Source organism: Peromyscus maniculatus, chromosome 2 (genome assembly GCF_049852395.1).
Source record: "Peromyscus maniculatus bairdii isolate BWxNUB_F1_BW_parent chromosome 2, HU_Pman_BW_mat_3.1, whole genome shotgun sequence".
Lineage (NCBI taxonomy): Eukaryota > Metazoa > Chordata > Mammalia > Rodentia > Cricetidae > Peromyscus > Peromyscus maniculatus.
In genome coordinates, this window is record NC_134853.1 from 77,631,644 (window position 1) to 77,653,924 (window position 22,281).

The 22,281-nt window shown below is 40.0% G+C and overlaps 1 protein-coding gene across 1 annotated transcript in view; it reads left to right on the forward strand.

Annotated features, from left to right (window-relative positions):
* The first annotated feature begins 880 nt into the window (after positions 1-880).
* The window catches only part of LOC121827235 (uncharacterized), a 47,236-nt gene continuing 25,835 nt past the window's right edge, over positions 881-22,281 (forward strand). The window contains exon 1 of the mRNA XM_076564218.1: positions 881-20,490. Coding sequence (XP_076420333.1) covers positions 11,982-13,640 — 1,659 coding nt within the window. The 5' untranslated portion in view covers positions 881-11,981 and the 3' untranslated portion in view covers positions 13,641-20,490. The remainder of the gene's footprint in view (positions 20,491-22,281) is intronic.

Below are 22,281 nucleotides of genomic sequence, written 5' to 3' on the forward strand. Positions count from 1 at the left end.
TCAGTTGGAACCGACCAACACAGAGAAGATGCTAATCTTTATTACAAGAACCAGAGCCAAGACCCACCCAAGGTCAGTTTGGAGGGAGGAGAGGGGGAATCTTTGATCGGTATGTAAAAATGAATAAAAAATTTCCTTAATTAAAAAAGTCTATGATTCTTCCAGAAATAAACATAATTGACTTTCCCAAACCCACACATTTTCCAAAGGAATGTGTGAAACAGTGAGCCAAAGCTGTGGTTATTAGCAGTAAAACCTATTACAAATTGGTTAAAACTTTCAACTCAAGTTTTTTGAGCCAAAGTAGAAGTTGAAATTATAAAACTGCTTTCAGAACTTTAAAGAAATGAAAATTTGACTTTCAATTAATTTTGGTGGCTTTTAATCTCTTTTTGTTTTGAGTATCTTGTGCTTTGGCAAACTTCCCTGTTGAAGTGTCTGTTGTTGCTTTCTGTGAGTAGTTTGTATAATAGTAACAAGTCTTTGCTCTTAAAACTTACTGCTTACAGGCATGATTGTATTTGTTCTGTTGAAGAAACAAATTTGACCTAGGTTATAATTTTTTCCATATACCAGAGATCTACAGTATCATCTTATAACACATAGGTAGTTTTTAAGACTAAAGCAGTTTACAGAATGAAGTATGTCAATATTCTTTGGTTCCTAAGAGCAGTATTTTACTTTTCAGTTCTCATAGTTTGAAAGAAACTTTTCAGAGTTCTACTATTTATAGGAATGTTATTTTATGACCTAAGGAAAAAGGAATTGCTCCATTTTGTAGACTCATACCCGAAAGCAGTAATTTACTGGAATTGCTTTGTGTGGCTAGTGAGTGCATTTTGTCAAAAATGACATGAAAAGGCCAGCTGTTCTTATATAGAACTATTTATTATGATATCATATCATAGTTGTGTCTTCTCATTTTTACAGTGCCTTTTTCCTATATGCATGCTCATTGTCAACTGAATTTAAGCCAGCCAGCTTTGTACTGTAGTGGTGAGGGCCTTCTGTTGAGGGCTAGAAAAGAACATGTGATTCTTCCTTGTGTTCATCCCATTATTTGAGACCTTCTAAAATTTCCAAACAGTCATTGGAAAATGTGTGACTTCTACTGGGAAGGTTTTGTTTCTCAGAGGATTTGTAGTATGAAGTCAGTGAATCAGAGACCAATTTCTCATCACATGATATTTGGTACTAGTTATTCCTTCAATACTTTAAAACAAGCAACAGATATTTTTCTTCTTTCTGATTTTTATTAAGTGTCTCTTATTGTTTTAAAAAGAACAAGTCTGTAGTATTTTGCTTTAAAAACCCTAAGTTTATTAACTTAAATGGACGTTGGTCACTCTTGTTTTTAAATTAAAAATAATTGACTATAGCACTTTCTTAAATCATTTCAAAATAAGGTAACTATTAACTTAATCCTACTATTTAACATCATCATTAGCATTAGAGTTACAAATAATGCTTCTTTGCTCAGCTTAGTCTGCTGTGGAAAGCTGGCAAGTCCTCTCCGCCATTCTTCATTTCTAATGTCTGTTTGCCTATCTCAAACTCCACTGATTTCCATGAAGGAAATGCAGGAGAGGTGGACTGTAATGGATACATCACAGGTGTAAAAGCTGTTTCATAAAACATGTTTCAAGTATTGTATTCCCCTTTTAGGAGATGAATTCCAACTCAGTTATATGCCTTAGGCACTTTAGAAAAAGAAATTTGCTACAATTCATTTGACTCAGAAATTTTGTCACATCTTTTAAATTTTGTTAATATGTAATATACCAAGTATTTAATGACTAATGCTCATGGAAATTTAATGTGTAGTGATTCTTTGAAAGTTCTAGGTATAGGTTTTTAAAAAAAAATATTAAGAGTTTTTCTGTCCGTGGGTTTAATTGATAGCACCTCTGCCACATGACTGAAAACTACTAGATAGCCAGGCATGACCTTCTGACTCTGTTCTGAATATTCTAAAATGAGATAATGACTTGCATTCATTGTCTCATTTTTTGGAATCAAACCATCAACAATACGATGTATACTCTGAACTTCCATGATTGATCCTTGGTATAAATAATAAAAGAAAAGGAGCAGAGCTGTAACTGTTCTGCTTTGAATACATCACCCCCACCTCTGCTGGAGCAGAGCTGTAACACTTCTGCTGGGGAAATCTTCCACTGACTGCTGGAACAGAGCTATAACACTTGATTGGGGAAGCTTTTCCCTTCAGAGTTACAACACTTACAGGTATGTATTTGAAAAGCATTCACTTATAAAAACCTGAGAGGTCTTCATACTTTGAATTTCCATATGTTGTTTAGCATAATAAACACTACTCTTTTTTTTAAACATCACCTCTTAACATTCCAGGATGCATCAATGTTAACTCTATTTTCTTAAAAGACGAAGCCTGACTTTTGACCCTTTTGCCTTGAAGTCCAGAATGCTTGAGTCATACGCATGCTAGGCTTAACAGTGACTTTTGGAAACAGTCACATTCCATCACAGGTTTTAGGAAAATTTTCTTTTAAGCCAAACATGGCGGTGCAAACTTGTAATCCCAGCACTTGAGATGTGGAAGCACTGGGAACCGCTGGAGGCCATCCTAGGCTGCATGGAGAGTTTAAGGCCAGCTTGAGTTACATAATACAGAACTGGATGTGGAGGGTAAATTATTTCATCTTTTTCTATGGTCTCTTAATAAATTTTGTAGAGAGGACTTAAAACTACAATAATGTGTTTAGTGCTCTGTAATTTTCAGAAATTCCTATCAAAATCCACATCTGTTCCTTAACAATAACTCTTTAAACTACACCATTAAAAGCAAAAGATGCCAGTTCCAGAACTGTCTATGTTTGTTTCGAGTCCTAATCTGGAAGACAGCATCTTCTAGACCTGGATGTCAACTAGCTCAACCTCGTGAGCTTATACATCACTACCTAGTGATCTTTCCCACTCTATGCCCAATCGGAAGCAATGGTATCTAAATCGCAAGTAACGGTATCCAAGGCAGAATCCAAGGAGTTATTCTGAATCTGTTTGCTTAGTACATGCGTTTACAAACCAGGGGTGGGGGTGTGTGTGTGTGGGGGGGTGGGAGACAGAGACAGAGAGAGAGAGAGAAGGGAAGAAGATAGGAAGGATTTCAGGCGGGGAGGCAGCAAGCAAGCAAGCAAAGCAAAAGGAATCCTTATCCAGCCGAAGTCTGCATGTAGCCCAGGCTCTGCGCTGTCTGGTGAACCAGCACACCAGGGGAGACAGTTCTGCTTTGCTCTCTGAGGTTTTTCTAAACTCTCTCTTCAAGCTGCTCACTTGAAGGCTCCTTTGCGACAGTTGCCGCGACTGCCATAAAGCGAGGCCTCCGCCGCCGCTGTAGAGCGAGGTAAGATGAAGGCACCGGGGCTGTGTCTCTGGGCCTGGGCGGGCGTCCTCAGGCAGGGGTCGCTGGAAGTCGGCCACCTTCGGGGTCCCCGCCCCAGGAGGTGGGAGCAGCGGAGGTCGGCCGCAGGTCCATGTTGAGTCCGTCTGTCCGCCGCCGGCCGCGCTCCTCACGGAAGCAGATCGTCCCCACGTGCGCTTGCTGTCCGCTGATCGTCCTGACCGGCGCCCATCGGAGGTTGATGGAGACGCTCATAGAAGCCGGGTCGGGACAGCGTCATCGTTTGGGCTGGGTGGTGAGAGCGGAGGATGGGGGAGAACGAGGAGATGTGAGGACCAGTGCATGGCAAGGTGCCTCGGCAGGGGAGGAACTGCTGCAGCCGGCTGCTCTGCCTGCATCCTCAGTGGTGGCTGGAGGCCTGGACTCGCCAGGGACAGGGAGAATGGCAGGCGGCTAACCAGAGAGTTCCCCCGGAGGAGTTTGATGCCTCGCGAAGGACGTGAGAAGTTCTGTGTGCAGGGGCCAGCTGCATCCACTTCTAAGAGAGGAGGTGGTTGAATTGCCAGTCTCTTTCCTGTCCTCTGAGACTCCTCAGTGTTCATCCTTAGTACTTTTGGAGGAGCGGTCACTGCGCTTAATAATAACGGTGGATGACGATAATAAAAATAAGGTGGACGCGGTTAGCCAAGCTAGATAATTGCGTGTAGCTTTCCTGTCTTCCATTGACATTATCAGTTGGGGAATATGGGAAAAGATTGGATTTAATTTAGGCGGGTAATTAGAGGCTTTAGATAAGAGTCTGGAGAACTGAATTCACATTTCATCACTATCGTCAATTTCTCAGGTAGCACGAAGCAAGCCACTTTGCTGTGTGCCTCGAGTTTTCTCAGCTATAAAAAATGATACTCTAGTCTTTGTACCTTTATATATTTCAGATAAGTAAAAGTCAGCCAGGCATGGTAGCTCACACCTGAATATCAGCACTTTGGAAGTGGAGACAAGAGATTCCCTGCATAATAAGCTTCAGGCCAGCCTGGGGTAAATGCCCTCAAGCAAGCAATTAATTTCTTGCCTCTTGAGGGAAGAAAGGCTTTTCTCACTGCATTGGAATTAATATTGCTGTGATGAAACACCTCCACCAGAAGTGACTTGGGGAAGAAAGGGTTTATTTCACTCCCTGTTCCATGTAACAGTTCACCATCGAAAGCACTGGGGGAAGAAACCTGGAGGGAGGAGCCGAAGTAGAGGCCATGGGAAAGTGCTGCTTACTGGCTTGCTACCAGGGATTACTCAGCCTGCTTTCTTATAGAACCTAGGACCATTCATAATGGGCTGGGTCTTCCTACTTTTTTTAAAAATTTATTTTATTTTATTATTCCCACTTTTATAACTAATAAGAAATGGTCCCCCATATTTGCTTACAGCCTTGGTCTCATGGAGACATTTTCTCAGTTCGGGTTCCCTCTTCTCAGATGACTGTAGAGTTGACCTAAAATTAGCCAGGACACTCATGAAAAGAACTTAAGATAATTCAGCCACTAAAGTGCTTGTCATTACAAGCATGGTCATGATTTCCATTCCCAGAAGTTACATAAAACTGAGCATGGCAGCCTGCAGGTCTACTCTTAGATCTGGGGAGATGGAGACAGAAGGATTCCTGGGAAATTCTAACCAGCCACCCTTACTTGTATAGTGACTTTCAGGCTAGTGATAGACTTTGCTTTTTGGGTATAAGTGGTAGGAAGGAGGATGGAGACGTGGCTCAGTGACGGAGCAAGCATGAGATGTTAACCTGAATTCAGAAATTAGCACTCATGTAGGAAGCCAAACATGGTTGTGTGCATGTCAGTGACCCCAGAACCAGGGGAAGCAGCAAAAATAAGGGTTGCTGGCCACCAGCCTGGCTCCAAAGTCAGCGAGAGTCTCTGTCTTGAGGGAATAAGGTAGAGTGTGAAAGATCAAAATACTGGATCTCTTCTGGCCTGCTTGCTCCTGCCCTCCTAGAAGTGCACATAGCCCCGACACATACAAGTCCACATGCCTGCAATACACAAGTGCACATAGCTCCCTCAAACACACATAAGCCCACATAGCCTCCCCAAATACACACAAGTTCATATACCCTCCGCAAACACACACAAGTGCACATAGCCTCCCCAAACACACACAAGTGCACATAGCCTCCCCAAACACACACAGGTGAACATAGCCTCCCCAAACACACACAAGTGCACATAGCCTCCCCAAACACACATAAGTGCACATAGCTTCCCCAACACACCTAAGTGCACACAGACCCTTATACACCCACACAGAGGTTGATGGTACCTAAAGAATGACACTAGAGGTAGTCTTACCTCCACATACTTGCATATACTACTTTGCACTCATCATCTTCCTACACAATAACAACTGGTTTAGTACCATTCCCTTCGAGCCCTAAGAACATTAGCAAAATGAAGTTGCTCTTGGTGTTGGGTGTTTGTTTTGTTTTGTTTAAGATGGTCTCATTATGGAGCCCTGTCTGGCCTGGAACACATTATGTAGACTAGACTGACCCTGAACTCAGCAATCCTCTTGCCTCTGTTTCCCAAGTGCTGGAATTAAAGGCTTACACCGACATACCTGGTTAAGAGTAGAATTAAAAAACAAAACATTTTTTTGTATTACAAAATTAGGTTCAAGTAAAAAAGCCATTAAATAAAAAGAAAAGCATTTACATTTTCCCCCCATGAAATTCAGTCTTACATACTATTTCTTTTTGGTTAAAATTTTTTTTTGGGGGGGGGGTGCTGGAGAGATGGCTCAGCAGTTAAGAGCTCTGACTCTTAACAGCATGATGGATAATTTTTTTTTGATGTTTCTTGGAGTTAGTTTGCCAATATTTTATTGACTATTTTTGCATCAGTGCTCATGAGGGAGATTGGTCTGTAATCTCTTCTTTGTTGCCTCTTTGTGTGGTTTGGGAATCAGACTAACTGTAGCCTCATAAAAGGAGTTTGGTAACATTCCTTCTGTTTCTGTTGTGTGGAACAATTTGAAGAGTATTGTTCTCTCTTTGAAAATCTGATAGAATTCTGTGTTGAAACCATCTGGTCCTGGGCTTTTTTGGTTGGGAGAATTTTAATGACTATTTCTATTTCCTTGGGGGTTATTGGTCTATTTAAATTGTTTATCGCATCGTGATTTTACTTTGGTATGTGGTGCCTATCTAGAAATTTGTCCATTTCTTTTAGATTTTCCAGTTTTGTGAAATAGAGGTTTTTGAACTATGACCTGATGATTCTCTGGATTTCCTCATTGTCTCTTGTTATGTCTCCCTTTTCATATCTGATTTTGTTAATTTGCATGTTCTCTCTGTCTTTTGTTTTGTTTGGATAGAGGTTTGTCTATCTTGTTGATTTTTCTCAAAGAACCAACTCTTTGTGTCATTGATTCTTTGTATTATTCTTTTTGTTTCTGTTTTATTGATTTCAGCTCTCAATTTGATTTTTTTTCTCCTGTCTATTCTTCCTGGGTGAGTTTGATTCTTTTTGTACTAGAGCTTTCAGGTGTGCTGTTAAGTCACTTCTGTGAGATTTCTCCAACTTCCTTATGTGGGCATTTAGCACTATGAACTCTTAGTACTGCCTTCCTAGTGTCCCAATTACCCAAAACGGGGGCCAGGAACCTGCAGGTCCCCCTTTTATTAAAAAATGTGCTTCTGACTTGGGTTGCGTGGGATGTCAGCAGGTCACCTTACCCGTCATGGAGACGCCTGCCCAGGCCCCACAGGTGCTCTGTCTTAGGTTGGTGAGTGTCCCCTAGGTATTACTCGTCTCTGAATACTCATTATCATACCGGCTCTATCGTGTGTGAGCTGCATGGTTAATTGCTGCCAAAGATCTCAAAGTGGCACTGGGCTTGCAATCTGTGTGTTTGATACAGAAAAGACCAACAGAGGTCCTATCTCACCCATAGCCAGTAGGCTAAAGGCAAATGAGCCATTCCCTTCCTTATCAAGCCATACTGTACATTGGAGTCCTTGTAAGTTAGTATCCCCAAAGCAACTGGAACTTGAGTTTACAAATTTATAATTTTCAAAGCCAATCGAGATGTATATAAGTACTGATTGAAATTTATCATGCCCAATAGAATGAAAGATTAACTAACTGTGGTAGCTACTTTTGTTGCCAGGGTCTCCACTGTGCTAGCTGTAGTAAGCAATTATGAAATGGTAATCCCAGAAACAGTAGCAGTGGTTTGCACCACTGTTATACCAGCAACAGCGGCAGCAGCAATGTCAAATTCTCTTCTGGATTATGTTGACATCCACTGGCATGGATACAACTCCAGGAACATGAACTGCCAAGGCCCGTTTTTCTTGATCCCAGCATGATTTTGGCTGGCAGCTCTTCTGGAGAATCCAATCTCATGGCTACAGTTCCTAGGTTTACATTAATGCTTGCCAAAGCTGGCCTTGTTGGGCTCTCAGTCTCCATTGGTATCAGAAGGGTAGATTTTTTTCATGAAGACCCATTAGGTCTCTGTCATGTTGGGCTTAAGCAGCAGCCACAGGGCGCGTTCAGCGCTCAGGAATCCAAAGAGGAACCTCATTATCCTGAGGAAAGATATAAACAGAACCCCGGGGCTACACCAACACTAGATTGGGTCTCCTCCACGTGCTAGTAGAAAGATCCTTCCATCGCTCCAGAGGGTGATTTGCAACAGGAGCCCTCCAGTGCTTATCTGCATTGGATCCTCCAGTAGAATCCACCAATAAAAAAATTTAAAATATATAAAACAAGGGAAAGAATAGAATGTGGAGAGGAATGATGAGTCCCTAGTTCTCCCTTTTTTTAATTTTAGTAAAATGTTTGTTGTTTGTTTAATATTTCAAATTTTTCTATTTTTATTTATCATAAAATGATTTTTAAGATCACTTACTTCTGCTTCTTCTATTCTGTGATGCTTAGGTCTTGCTGAACCTCTAGGTTCTGTTGATGCCATATGGCTCTTTAGGTTGTTTTATGTATTTTTGCATTGGTGTCTACCCATTTCTTCCTCCAATAGGTGTAAGAGGTTTCTGTGTCTGAGGGAGCTGCTCTTGGTTCAGTCTGTGCTTACTGGGTCTGTGTCTCAGGGGACCACTCTTGGTTCAATCAGATGTGGCAGATTCTGTTTCTCAGGGAGAAACTGAGGTTACAGGGGGATGGTTGGGTTAGGGTCAGGGAGTGGGTCTTGTGCATTGCATTTTCCAATGTGGGGTGTAGTGGGGAGGCTTGCATGGAGGAGTGTTGCCTGCTGGCCTGAAACTGGGGCAGCGATGGGTGGGGGTTGGGTGCACGGATTGTGCCTTCAGGCCTAGGTCCTAGAGGCAGGACTCTCTGGATAGGAGAAGATTCATTCACCTCTTTGTCCAATCAGAGCTGGCAGATTCTGTCCAACCTTACCTATGTTACTTTTTAATATGAACTATGTTTCCTGGGTCCTTTATTTTCATCACTCCCTCAGAACTTTCCTTATAGCATATTCAGAAACATGTCCCTGTATATTTATGATTTTTCTGGATAATCACATGGAAAGACAGCTTTATTTTACCCTTCACCTTCTAAATAGCAATGTGGCAGGTTGTAGAAGTAACCGTCTAATTAAATAAGAAACACAGAGCCAATGTAAAGATAAAAGCCCAAGAGGTCAGAGCTAAGAGCCTTACCTTTCCTGCTACAGCGATCCTTTTCAACCAAGAGAGAGACCTACTTGCTGTGTGTTTGTCTTTATATAGACTTTCTGTTCTGCCTTCTCATTGGTTGTAAACCCAACCACATGACCGCCTCTTCACTGCCTGTTTGTACAGACCTTCAGGTCTTCTATGGTTGGTATTGAGATTAAAGGCGTGTGTCTCCAATGCTGGCTGTATCCTTGACCACACAGAGATCTACCTAGCTCTGCCTACCAAGTGCTGGGATTAAAGGCGTGCGCCATGAATGCTATGGCTTGCTATAAGCTCTGACCCCCAGGCAACTTTATTTATTAACATACAAATAAAATCACATTTCAGTACAAATAAAATATCACCATAAGAGGTAGAGGTTATTTTGGAAAGGATTACAAAGTGAATGAATAGAATAGAGGTAAAGACCCATTCTGATCACTATTATTATTATTTTCAGTCCTAGGATTGTATATGCAAGCACTCTGTTGCCAAGCTATATTTCCAGCTCTTTTTTTGAGTTTTTATTTTGAGATAGTCTCACTAAGTTTCCTAGGCTTGCCAGGAAGTCTGTTGCACAGGTAGCCCTTGAACTTAATCATCCTGGCTAGTCTCCAGAGTAGCTGATATAATAGGCCTGTGCCATGAGGCTCTATTAGACTTCCTTTTTTAATTTAATGTTGTTACTTGTTTTTTACTCTTTTCGGGGGCCCCTCCAACCAGTGCCTCAATAAATCACATGCAGATGCTTCTTCTTAATTATGATTGCCCAGCCTTAGCTTGGCTTAGTTTCTAGACAGCTTTCCTTAACTTAAATTAACCCATCTAGCTTTTGCCTCTGGATTTTTCCCATTCTCTTCTATAAATCTTAATCTTACTTTATGACTTGCTGGTTATGTAGCTGGGTAGCTTGCCCTTGATGGACTCCTGTTCTCTAGCGCCTTCTCTATATGTTCTGTCTGCTGAGATTTTCATCTATCTTTTCTGCTGCCTTGCTATTGGCCAGTTCTTTATTAGACCAGCATGTAATTTACACAGGACAGTAACAAAGCTTTACAGAATTAAAGAAATGCAACATAAGCTAACACACCTCAAAGTAATATTCTACCAAAATTTAAAAAAAAATTCACACAATATATTTTAGTCATATTTTCCTCTCCCCAAACTACTCCTAGATACCCACTCAACTTCAGATTCTTTCTGTTAAAAATAAAAAAAAAAAAAAATTACATGGGGTCCATTTTGTTTTAACCAGCTATTCATGAGCATGTGGCTTGTCCTGGAGTGTGTTTAACATATTTTGTCTCTCTATTGAAGGAAACTGGTTTTCTCCATCCCAGAAGTTAATGGATGCACATAGCTTCTTGGTTAGATGAGGGACTTTGTGCCCACTTCCCATTCTCTGTGCTGGGATTTTTGTCTGGCTTGAAGTAGTACAGATGTTGTGCATGCTGTCAAAGTCTCTGGAATTTCAAATGTGCATTAGCCCTATTGTGTCTGAAAAATGTTGTTTCCTTGGAGTTTTTTTTTTATCACCTCTGGCTTTTATAGTCTTTCTACTTTCACACACACACACACACACACACACACACACACACACACTTGAGGGGGTGGCTTTAAGGGGCTTTCCCTTTAGTACTGAGTGCTCCAAAAACTCTCACTCTCTGAATGTTGTCCAGTTGTGGTTGTCTGTATTAGATAATATCTACTGCAAGATGTCTCCTTTATGATGAGTGCTCAGTAATGTGATACTCTATGGATGTAACAATATGTAGTTAGGAGTCATTTTATTTCTATGTTCATTTGGCAGAATAATTATAATAAATTTTCCCTTTAGGCCTCTGACCTATCTAGTCTCAGGTTCTTGTCCTTATTAGTGTGTCAGGTATAGGTTCCATCTTGTAGAGCTGGCCTTCAATCCAATTAAAAGGTGGTTGGTTACTCATATAGCATTTGTGTCACTATTGCACAGTCAGTGGGTGTATCTTGCAGACAGGTTGCTCTTATACCTCACAGGGTTGAAACCTGTGTGAGGCTGATGATTACTTTTCTTCTCTCCAGTAGTGTGTATCATATCTTTCAACACTATGAACTCTAGTTACCTGGAGTGAAGCTTCTAATTGAGCATGAGCTTCTGAGTACATCTTTGGTTTCATTTTCTTTTCATTCATCCCATTCTGCTACCGAGGCCCCTAACATACACTTTCTGAACTGAACTGTTCTCTTTCCTCTAAGTTTGACTTCCTATTTGTTTTGCAGTTTGAGGCATATTTGAATGTGAGCTGTGACACTGAAAGACTATGTATTGCTCTTGGCTAGAGAAAGAATGTGAAAACAATCTTGACCTTACTTTGCACACAATTCTATCACAAGTCTATTTGGTTCCTATGACCACATTTTCTCAACATTGTCCAGGTAGTGATGTGTAGTAAAGTTGATAATAAAAGATGAAATGAAAGTAAAAAGAATGTTCATTCTGTTAACTAACGTCACAGTTTAGGCCCAGAGACAAGAGGACTAATAGCTCTGATGACCCGAATTACTTAACCATTTCCTTCTTCTCCATTGCTAGATCTCAGTTCATGTACTAGTTTTATCCTTTTTTATGCCATTGAAGAATAATATTTCGGTTTCAGGCTTGACGTTGAAGAGGATTTGGCACTATTGAATTTGTGTGCTGTGCAAGTCCTGCTGCAGGGACTGAGGGGAGAGTATGTCCAGCTGGGAAGCCAGGACATGAGTTAGAGCTCCAACAGGAGATTCTTAGAGGTCATGGCATGAATCTGAGAGGATGAAGCCTGGATCGCTTTTTAGAACATGAGATGCATCACAGTCACAGTGAGGAGATCCTGAGAGTTCTTTGCATGAGGCTGTGATGGTGAACTCGGGATTGCCTTTTGAGACCACAAGATGAGTGCAGTGACCTATAATGATGTACATGTGGACTTCAGTGTAGAAGAGTGGGCTTTGCTGGATTCTTCCCAGAAGAATCTATACAATGATGTGATGCTAGAGACCTACAGGAACCTCAGAGCTATAGGCAACAGTTTGGAAGACCATAATAATGAAAAACATTGTCAAAGTTCTGGAAGACATGGCAGGAATGAAAGAAATCATACTGGAGAGAAACTCGCTGTAAATACTCAATGTGTTAAAACGTTTGCATATCACAATCATCTTCAAATACATAAAAGAAGGCATACTGGAGAGAAACCCTATGCATGTAATAAATGTGATAAAGCCTTTGAATGTCAGAGTCATCTACAAAAACATGAAGTAACTCATACTGGAGAGAAACCTTATGAATGTAAACAGTGTGATAAAGCCTTTGCACATCACAGTAGTCTCCAAACACATAAAAAAACTCATAATAGAGAGAAACCTTATAAATGTAATCAATGTTGTAAAGCCTATGCACATCATAGTAGTCTCCAAATACATAATAGAACACATACTGGAGAGAAACCATACAAATGTAATCAATGTGATAAAGCCTTTTCACAATACAGTAATCTCCAAGTACATAAAGTAAGACATACAGGAGAGAAACGCTATGAATGTAGTCAATGTGGTAAAGCCTTTTTGTATTACAGTGATCTCCATAGACATGAAAGAATACATACTGGAGAGAAACCTTTCAAATATGATCAATGTGATAAAACCTTTTCACGACAGTGTAAACTTAGAATACATAAAAAAACTCATACTGGAGACAAACCTTACAAATGTAGTCAGTGTGGTAAAGCTTTTGTATGTCAAAAGAGTCTCCAATTACATAAAAGAACTCATACTGGAGAGAAACCCTATGAATGTAATGAGTGTGGGAAAGCCTTTGTATGTCAAAGGGGTCTCCAAAGACATAAAAGGACTCATACTGGAGAGAAACCTTATGAATGCAATGAATGTGGTAAAGGCTTTGCACATCACAATAGTCTTCAAGAACATAAAAGAACACATACTGGAGAGAAACCATACAAATGTATTCAATGTGATAAAGCCTTTTCACAATACAGTAATTTACAAAAGCATAAAAGAACACATACTGGAGAGAAACCCTACAAATGTAATCAATGTGATAAAGCCTATTCTAAACATGCTCATCTTCAAGCTCATAAAAGAACACATACTGGAGAGAAACCTTATGAATGTAGTCAGTGTGGTAAGCTCTTTGCATATCAAGAGAGTCTCCAATTACATAAAAGAACACATACTGGAGAGAAACCCTATGAATGTAATGAGTGTGGTAAAACCTTTGTATGTCAAAAGAGTCTCCAAATACATAAAAGAACTCATACTGGAGAGAAACCTTATGAATGTCATCAATGTGGTAAAGCCTTTGCATATCACAGTAGTCTCCAAATACATAAAAGAACACATACTGGAGAGAAACCACACACATGTAATCAATGTGATAAAGCCTTTACAAAATACAGTTATCTCCAAATACATAAAAGAAGACATACTGGAGAGAAACCTTATGAGTGTAATCAGTGTGATAAAGCCTTCGCATGTCGAAGGAATCTCCAAAGACATAAAAGAAAACATCCTGGAGAGATACCATATGAATGAAATTAGTGTGATAAAACTTTGCATATCAAAGTAGTCTCCAGATATATAAAAGAAGACATACTGGAGAGAAACCCTAGGGATGTAATTAATATGGTATAGACTTTGCATATCAGTACTCTTCAAAATCATAAGAAAATAATCATACTGTCGAGAAATCCTATAAATGTAATCAGTGTGGCAAACTTTTGCAATTCATGGTAGTCTTCATACACGAGGAAAACTTTTAGTGTGTAATTGAGCTGTTAAATCCTGTGCATATAACATTAGTCTGTGACATTCTGAAAAAAAAATGAATACTGTAGGAAATCTGACTATAAAGGATTTGGTAAGATCATTAGCCAACATATGTACATTTAGTTACACGAGATTATTCTGGAGGAAAAAAATCTAGCAAGTGTCAACAATCTCTTCAGTCATTATGATGTCTTTATTTTGTTTGTACCTGCAATCTCACATAGACAAAAGGCCTATGAATTTAAACTATTAAACAACATTTAGATTTCTTCTCTTCAATCGCAGAAAAGAAATCTATGAGTAAAACTTTATGGGTATGTATTAGTGCATTTTCTGTTGCTGTAATAAAACATAATGCCTAAGTCAACTTATGAAAGAATTTAATTGGCCCTTGGTTCCTGAGAGATACTGGATCACAATGAAAGTGGCATGGCAACAATTGTCAGAAAGGGCAGCTAAAGCAAGAAGCTAAGAACTTACATCCTCGATTTGCACCACAAAGTAGAGAGTGGGAACTGGAAATGGTGTATGGATGAAAACTCTCAGGCCCACCCCTACTGACATACTTCATAAGCATGGCAGCATTTCCTAAATCTTCTGAAATGATACCACCAACTGAGAAGGATTGATTTCTCTGACTTCAAGCCTACATGCTAGTTTTCTGTTATATGAACCACTTCACAGTGAAGAAAATCTCTGTAAGCCTTTTAAATGTTTCAAGATTTGTTTTATTAGAATGAATTCTTACAAGAGAAAAGCATTCATGAGGAAAATTTGTTTACAGATTTTAACTATGTGATGTCAGTGTGTCTTTGTGTGATGATTATGTGCATGTGCATTCTGATCCCCAAGAAGGTTAGACCCTTGGAGCTTATTGTAGCATGAATTACAGGAAGTTGTCAAAAACCTAACTTTGGTCCTAGGAATGAACTTGTCTTAATTGTTCAGCCATGTCTCCAGGCCTGTAAATATTTTAAAACCTTTTACTACCATCTTGATATCAAGAAATAGGGAAGAACTGATACAAGAGGAAACCCTATTCATGTATATGATTTTGTAAGAACTTACACACCACAGTTGTCTTCAGTTTTTAAAAAAAAGGACTTCCTTCATCTCTTTAACCTCATAGCCTTGAAGGAATCAAATTACCATGTTCACACAAGACCGATGTTGGAGATTAGTGCATTGTGGTTCTATTTTGCAACATTTGAGGTAGTTATTAAAGTGTGCTATGTTTTACAAATCTATGTAGTCAAATTCAATTTGTGATCCTTATATTCTTCTGTGGCCGTTGTTCATCCTCGATTGTGCTTTCACTTCTAGATAGATATTTTTCTGTTGCAATGTATAATAGAATAGGATGCCCATCATCTAAGTAGTCCATTGTTTATTTAAGCATCAGGGAATGGTGATCATACTTTTCAAGTAAGGGTGTCTGTGAAAGGGTGGTGGGTTTTATTCTTGGTTTTCGTTTTCATATTTTCACAAATTACCTTAAGATGTTGTTTGTTATTCAGCCTAGGTTGGATGTTAGTAATTTGTCTGGAATACATTTGAACTCATGATTCTCATGTTTCAGTCTCCAGTGTAAAATTCCAAGGGTAGGTGATACACCCCTAACATTTGCTATTTTTTCAACATGTTTTAAAATGTTAATTTTAAATTGATTAATAGAGGAGAATATAAGAAACATTACCTCATGTGTACATCCAAAGCTGCACTTTCATCTCTGGAAGAGATGTAATGAGGTAAAATGATCAGCAATCAGCTGTACATTTGCCATCTGTTTTCCTCTTTTCTCTGCTTATTAGCTTTATACTATTTTTCATTACACATGATTCAGTATCTTTTTATACAAGTGTAAAGTAAGAAATGCATTATCCTTTTTACTGTTTTTACAATGGTGGCTAAAATGTCACAAATAAGAACTATGTACACTAACATTATCTTGATTTAGGACCTCTGCCACTGAATAAGCCAGGGCTTATGATGTTGCTCTGAGATACCTCTTTTTAAAATTGTCTCATTGTGTTGTTTAAGTGGTTTCTGTATTATTAATGAATTAATGTTGTATTCATTGTAAAATAGCGATAGATCCCAAAAAAACTATAGTGTATTAGTTTGGATTTTAAAATAGTTGAGCTTAGAGAAGCTTAACAATGGTAATCTGAATATCAGCTTAAATTTCACCAGGAAGCAGCATGCATTATTCTGGTGTGCTATTTAATAATTATACCAGGAATAGGTAAATCTGGAGGGTGACAAATAATTGTTATCGATGACCTCCTCTGAAGAAACCATTGTAACAAGTTTTAGCTGACAGCAGACCCTAGGACCACCAACAGTGTTAATGGATGCTGCTAATTTTGACAGTTTAATAGAGAAAATCATGATTTATCCCATCACCTTGATACATTATCTGCAGATAGGATAGCTAATTCTCATCTCTGTTGTACTTTTCTTGAGTAGTTGATCTTATTTGATTTCTTACAGTGCTTATTTTATGTGGCTTCAGCTCTGTCAGTTCATTTAGATTGTTTCAAAGCTCCACACCAACACTTAGGATTTAAAATGGCAGAGTAAAAATATTTGTACTCTATTCTGTCTGAAGTTACCCTCATACAACACAATACAGATTCCCATAGACAAATATTGCTGTAACTCCAAACTGAAATATTTGAAAAATGGTTACCACATGTAAAAAGAATATCCTTGTAGAAAGAGATCTCTGAACTGACAGAACAAAGACATGGCTCTTCTGTTTGCAGTAGGTCACGATATATAGGGAGGAATGGGAGCATCCATAGATGTTTGGCAGCATGAAAGAGCAAGAAGAAAGCAAATAACGAATACACAAGTGCATTATTCTTACAGCAGGAAAGCAGAGGGAGAGATTGCCACAGACTCTTTGGTACTTGTTTTTCACGAAGGAGTAATTTTTTAACTTTTTCCAATATCTAATATGTATTCTCCATTTTTCTCACAAGCACACATGTATAAACTGTTCTGTCAGAACGAACTTCCATCTAGTCTAGAATGCAATACTATTCTCTCCTACCCCAGTATTCCTAAGAATATCTGGTCTTGGGGTGCTCAGGCCATTCAAAGGTAAGTAATGAAAAGGAAATGAGCATGGCCCATGAAAAATGCTACAACAAGAAGAAAATAAACCACTGGTGACTAACTGGTAGTCCAGCGTTGATGAAATGAGATCCTTCCCTTTGGTGACCTCAGGTTTTTCTTAGGAAAGTTTTCACTTGGAGACTATTTTTAGTTCAGTAGTTTATATTTCCTGGAACTATGTGCTGCAATCCATAGGAAAATGTAATGGAATTCAGCTACTATCTCAAAAGCTACTATTTGGAAAGGTCAAGGTCTTTTCTGAAGGTCAAGCCATGGCTTAACATGTCTTGGTGATATTTTAGCTTTTGTATATATATTATCCAATTCCTGCAATGATTTCCTTATATGATATATATGCTTTCAAGAATTCATAACAGTGTATTTTATCGGAAATGCCTATCAAGTTCCAAGGCCAAAGGATCTCCTGAATTAAGGCAAATTAAGCTTGGACCCTCCTTTCCTATACAGCCTTGGTGGTATTTATACTAACATTATAGACTCCTAACATTTACCTAACCACCTATAGGAATGTACTTTGGCACATAAATTTTTTTTCTGATATATTAACCAATATTAGCTCTTAGTTGACCACCTTTACCTCTTCCCTTTTGGGGTGTAAAAGAAAGCCTGATGGTCACTGCCTGAGGAAAACTCTTGTCTGCCTTTATGATGCTGTAAGAACTCAAGCCTGGTGACCTTGCTTTAGCTAGAGCACTGCTATTGCATGGGTATATAACTGTAAAACTCAAAGACTGAGGAAGGATTTTGACTGGAGAGGATTTTGACTGGAGAACTAGATGGAGGTTTAGAAGAATGAGATGGAAGATGAGGAAGAGCCAGATAAGAACGAGATGGGTAAGAATGAGATGAGAAAGACAAAGATGGGGCAGAATTAAGATGAGAGAATTAAGATAGAACTTAGAGGGGACAGCAGATGAATGCAGAGAGAAATCAGGCAAGAGAGGAGCTAGGCATGAGAAAAGAACTGAAGCTGAGGAGACAGAATTTTATCATAGAGGAATAAAGTATGACCTAATAGCTCGGTGTAATTAGATTATTTTCCTGAAAATAATTCTTGCTGTTCATAGCTTTTCTTCTGGTTCTCTGGGAAGAAGATTATTAAGGCTGGCCCATAATAATAATAATAAAGTATGAATGGTACTGATACTTAGAGAAAAAGATTTTCATTTCAAGTGTGGGAAATAAGGGGAAAGGTCTTATTTTCCCTGACATAACACCAAATGTATTACCAAATACATATTTGGTAGAGTTAAGTGGATTCTCAGACCAACTTAATCACTGAAACGTCATTGTGCTGATTGGAAGTGGTAGGTATGTTGAGTGTGACCAGCATTCTCTAGTTAACTGTCCTTTATAATTCTGAACATTAAAAAGGTTAAATTCAAAGTACATGTGTTTATGTGTCATGTGTTATTATAATTCATAGAAGGCAGTTGTTAAATGTCTATTATAAATTTAAACAAAATGCCTATCTAGCATACTAAAGTTTAGAAGTGCAATCAGTCCCTTTAATCATAAGACTTTCTATTTTGCACTATTCATGGATATATATATATATATATATATATATATATATATATATATATATATATATATGATTCTTTAAAGTGAACTGCATGCTACTCAGTGACTAGGAAGCAGTATTGCAGGAGAGAAGAGAAATGCCATTAGTGATGCTGAGTATGGAGACAAGAGAACCAGGAAGAAACATGAACAAGCTGGGAATAAAATGGGTTATGAGAGTAGATCTAGAATTAACCTGCTGTTTAAATTTTGACACGACCACAATGTTAGTATTAATAGAAGCACATTCTGCCAATAGACGTGGGTGTGTGCTGTGTGCGTGCGTGTGTGTCCTGAATATTTTAAAATGAGACACTGACTTACATTCGTTGTCTCATTTTTGGAATCAAACCATCAACAATACGATGTACAATCTGAACTGATCCTTCGTATAAATAATAAAAGAAAAGGAGAACTGTAACTCTTCTGCTTTGAAAACATCACCCCCACCTCTGCTGGAGCAGAGCTGTAACACTTCTGCTGGGGAAATCTTCCACTGACTGCTGGAGCAGAGCTATAACACTTGCATTGGGGAAGCTTTTCCCTTTAGAGCTACAAAACTTACAGGTATGCATTTGAAAAGCATTCACTTATAAAAACCTGAGAGGTCTTCCTACTTAGAACTCCCATACATTGTTTAGCATAATAAACACTGTTCATTTTTTTTTTAAATATCACCTCTTAACACTACAGGATGCATCAATTTTTAAGTTATTTTTTTCCTTAAAAGACAAAGTCTGACTCTTGACCCTTCTGCCTTGAAGTCCAGAATGCTTGAGCCGTAGGCATGCCAGGCTTAATAGTGACTTTTTCGAAGGGTCACATCCCATTACAGTTTTCAAAAAAAAATTCTCTTTAAGCCAAGCATTGCAGTGCAAACTTGTAATCCCAGCACTTGAGATGTGGAAGCACTAGGAACCGTTGAAGGACACCCTAGGCTACATGGAGAGTTTAAGGCCAGCTTGAGTTACATAATACAGAACTGGATGTGGAGGGTAAATTGTTTCAACTTTTTCTATGGGCTCTTAATAAATTTTTAGAGAGGACTTAAAACTACAATACTGTGTCTAGTGCTTTGTAATTTTCAGAAACTCCTATCAAAATCTACATCTAATACTTACCAACAACTCTTTACACCATTAAAAGCAAGAGATGCCAGTTCCAGAACTGTCTATGTTTGTTTCGAGTCCTAATCTGGAAGACAGCATCTTACAGACCTAAATGTCAACTAGGCAGCTCAACCTCTTGAACTTATACATCACTACCTAGTGATCTTTCCCACTCTATGCCCAATCGGAAGCAATGGTATCTAAATGGCAAGTAACGGTATCCAAGGCAGAATCCAAGGAGTTATTCTGAATCTGTTTGCTTAGTACATGCGTTTACAAACCAGGGGGGTGGGAGACAGAGACAGAGAAGGGAAGAAGATAGGAAGGAGGGAGAGAGGGAGGGAGACAGCAAGCAAGCAAAGCAAAAGGAATCCTTATCCAGCCGAAGTTTGCATGTAGCCCAGGCTCTGCACTGTCTGGTGAACCAGCACACCAGGGGAGACAGTTCTGCTTTGCTCTCTGAGGTTTTTCTAAACTCTCGGGCAGCCTCGGTGCTGCTGAAGGGCTGGCTGCCTGCGGCTTTCTAAAGGCCAGGCCAACAGCAGGGTTCCGAGAACGTGGGACAGGGAAGTGGCAGAAAACGCGGAAGTTCGCAAGCCACCCCAGACACTACCTGGGCCAGCGCGTGCAGCTGCGCGCTTGACGGCCCCTTTGCGACGGTTGCTGCGAATGCCGTAAAATGAGGCCTCCGGCCCTTTTGGAATGGTTGCCACGACTGCCGTAAAGCGAAGCTTCCGCTGCTTTGCGATGGTTGCCGCGACTGCAGTAAAGCGAGGCCTCCGCCGCTGCTGGAGAGCGAGGTAAGATGAAGGCACCGGGGCTGTGTCTCTGGGCCTGGGCGGGCGTCCTCAGGCAGGGGTCGCTGGTCGCCCGGTACCCGGACTGGAGTTCGGGCACATTCGGGGTCCCCGCCAAGTGCCTCGGCAGGGGAGGAACTGCTGCAGCCGGCTGCTCTGCCTGCATCCTCAGTGGTGGCTGGAGGCCTGGACTCGCCAGGGACAGGGAGAATGGCAGGCGGCTAACCAGAGAGTTCCCCCGGAGGAGTTTGATGCCTCGCGAAGGACGTGAGAAATTCTGTGTACAGGGGCCAGCTGCATCCGCTTCTAAGAGAGGAGGTGGTTGAATTGCCAGTCTCTCTCCTGTCCTCTGAGACTCCTCAGTGTTCATCCTTAGTACTTTTGGAGGAGCGGTCCCTGTGCTTAATAATAACGGTGAATGACGATAATAAAAATAAGGTGGACGCGGTTAGCCAAGCTAGATATTTGCGTGTAGCTTTCCTTTCTTCCATTTCATTATCAATTGGGGAATATGGGAAAAGATTGGATTTAATTTAGGCGGGTAATTAGAGGCTTTAGATAAGAGTCTGGAGAACTGAATTCACATTTCATCACTGTCGTCAATTTCTCAGGTACCACGAAGCAAGCTACTTTGGTGTGTGCCTCGAGTTTTCTCAGCTATAAAGAATGATACTCTACTCTTTCTACCTTTATATATTTCAGATAAATAAAAGTCAGCCAGGCATGGTAGCTCACACCTGAATATCAGCACTTTGGAAGTGGAGACAAGAGATTCCCTGCATAATAAGCTTCAGGCCAGCCTGGGTTAAATGCCCTCAAGCAAGCAATTAATTTCTTGCCTCTTGAGGGAAAGGCTTTTCTCACTGCATTGGAGTTAATATTGCTGTGATGAAACACCTCGACTAAAAGTGACTTGGGGAAGAAAGGGTTTATTTCACTCCCTGTTCCATGTAACAGTTCACCATCGAAAGCACTGGGGGAAGAAACCTGGAGGGAGGAGCCGAAGTAGAGGCCATGGGAAAGTGCTGCTTACTGGCTTGCTACCAGGGATTACTCAGCCTGCTTTCTTATAGAACCTAGGACCATTCATAATGGACTAGGTTTTCCCACTTTTTTTAAAAATTTATTTTATTCCCACTTTTATAACTAATAAGAAATGGTCCCCCATATTTACTTACAGCCTTGGTCTCATGGAGGCATTTTCTCAGTTCGGGTTCCCTCTTCTCAGATGACTGTAGAGTTGACCTAAAATTAGCCAGCACACTCATGAAAAGAACTTAAGATAATTCAGCCACTAAAGTGCTTGTCATTACAAGCATGGTCATCTGATTTCCATTCCCGGAAGTTACATAAAACTGAGCATGGCAGCCTGCAGGCCTACTCTTAGATCTGGGGAGATGGAGACAGAAGGATTCCTGGTAAATTCTAACCAGCCACCCTTACTTGTATAGTGACTTCCAGGCTAGTAATAGACTTTGTTTTTGGGGTATAAGCAGTAGGAAGGAGGATGGAGATGTGGCTCAGTGACAGAGAGCAAGCCAGAGATGTTAACCTGAATTCATAAATTAGCACTCATGTAGGAAGCCAAACATGGCTGTGTGCATGTCAGTTACCCCAGAACCAGGGGAGGCAGCAAAAAATAAGAGTTTTTGGCCACCAGCCTGGCTCCAAAGTCAGCGAGAGTCTCTGTCTTGAGGGAATAAGGTAGAGTGTGAAAGATCAAAATACTGGATCTCTTCTGGCCTGCTTGCTCCTGCCCTCCTAGAAGTGCACATAGCCCCGACGCATACAAGG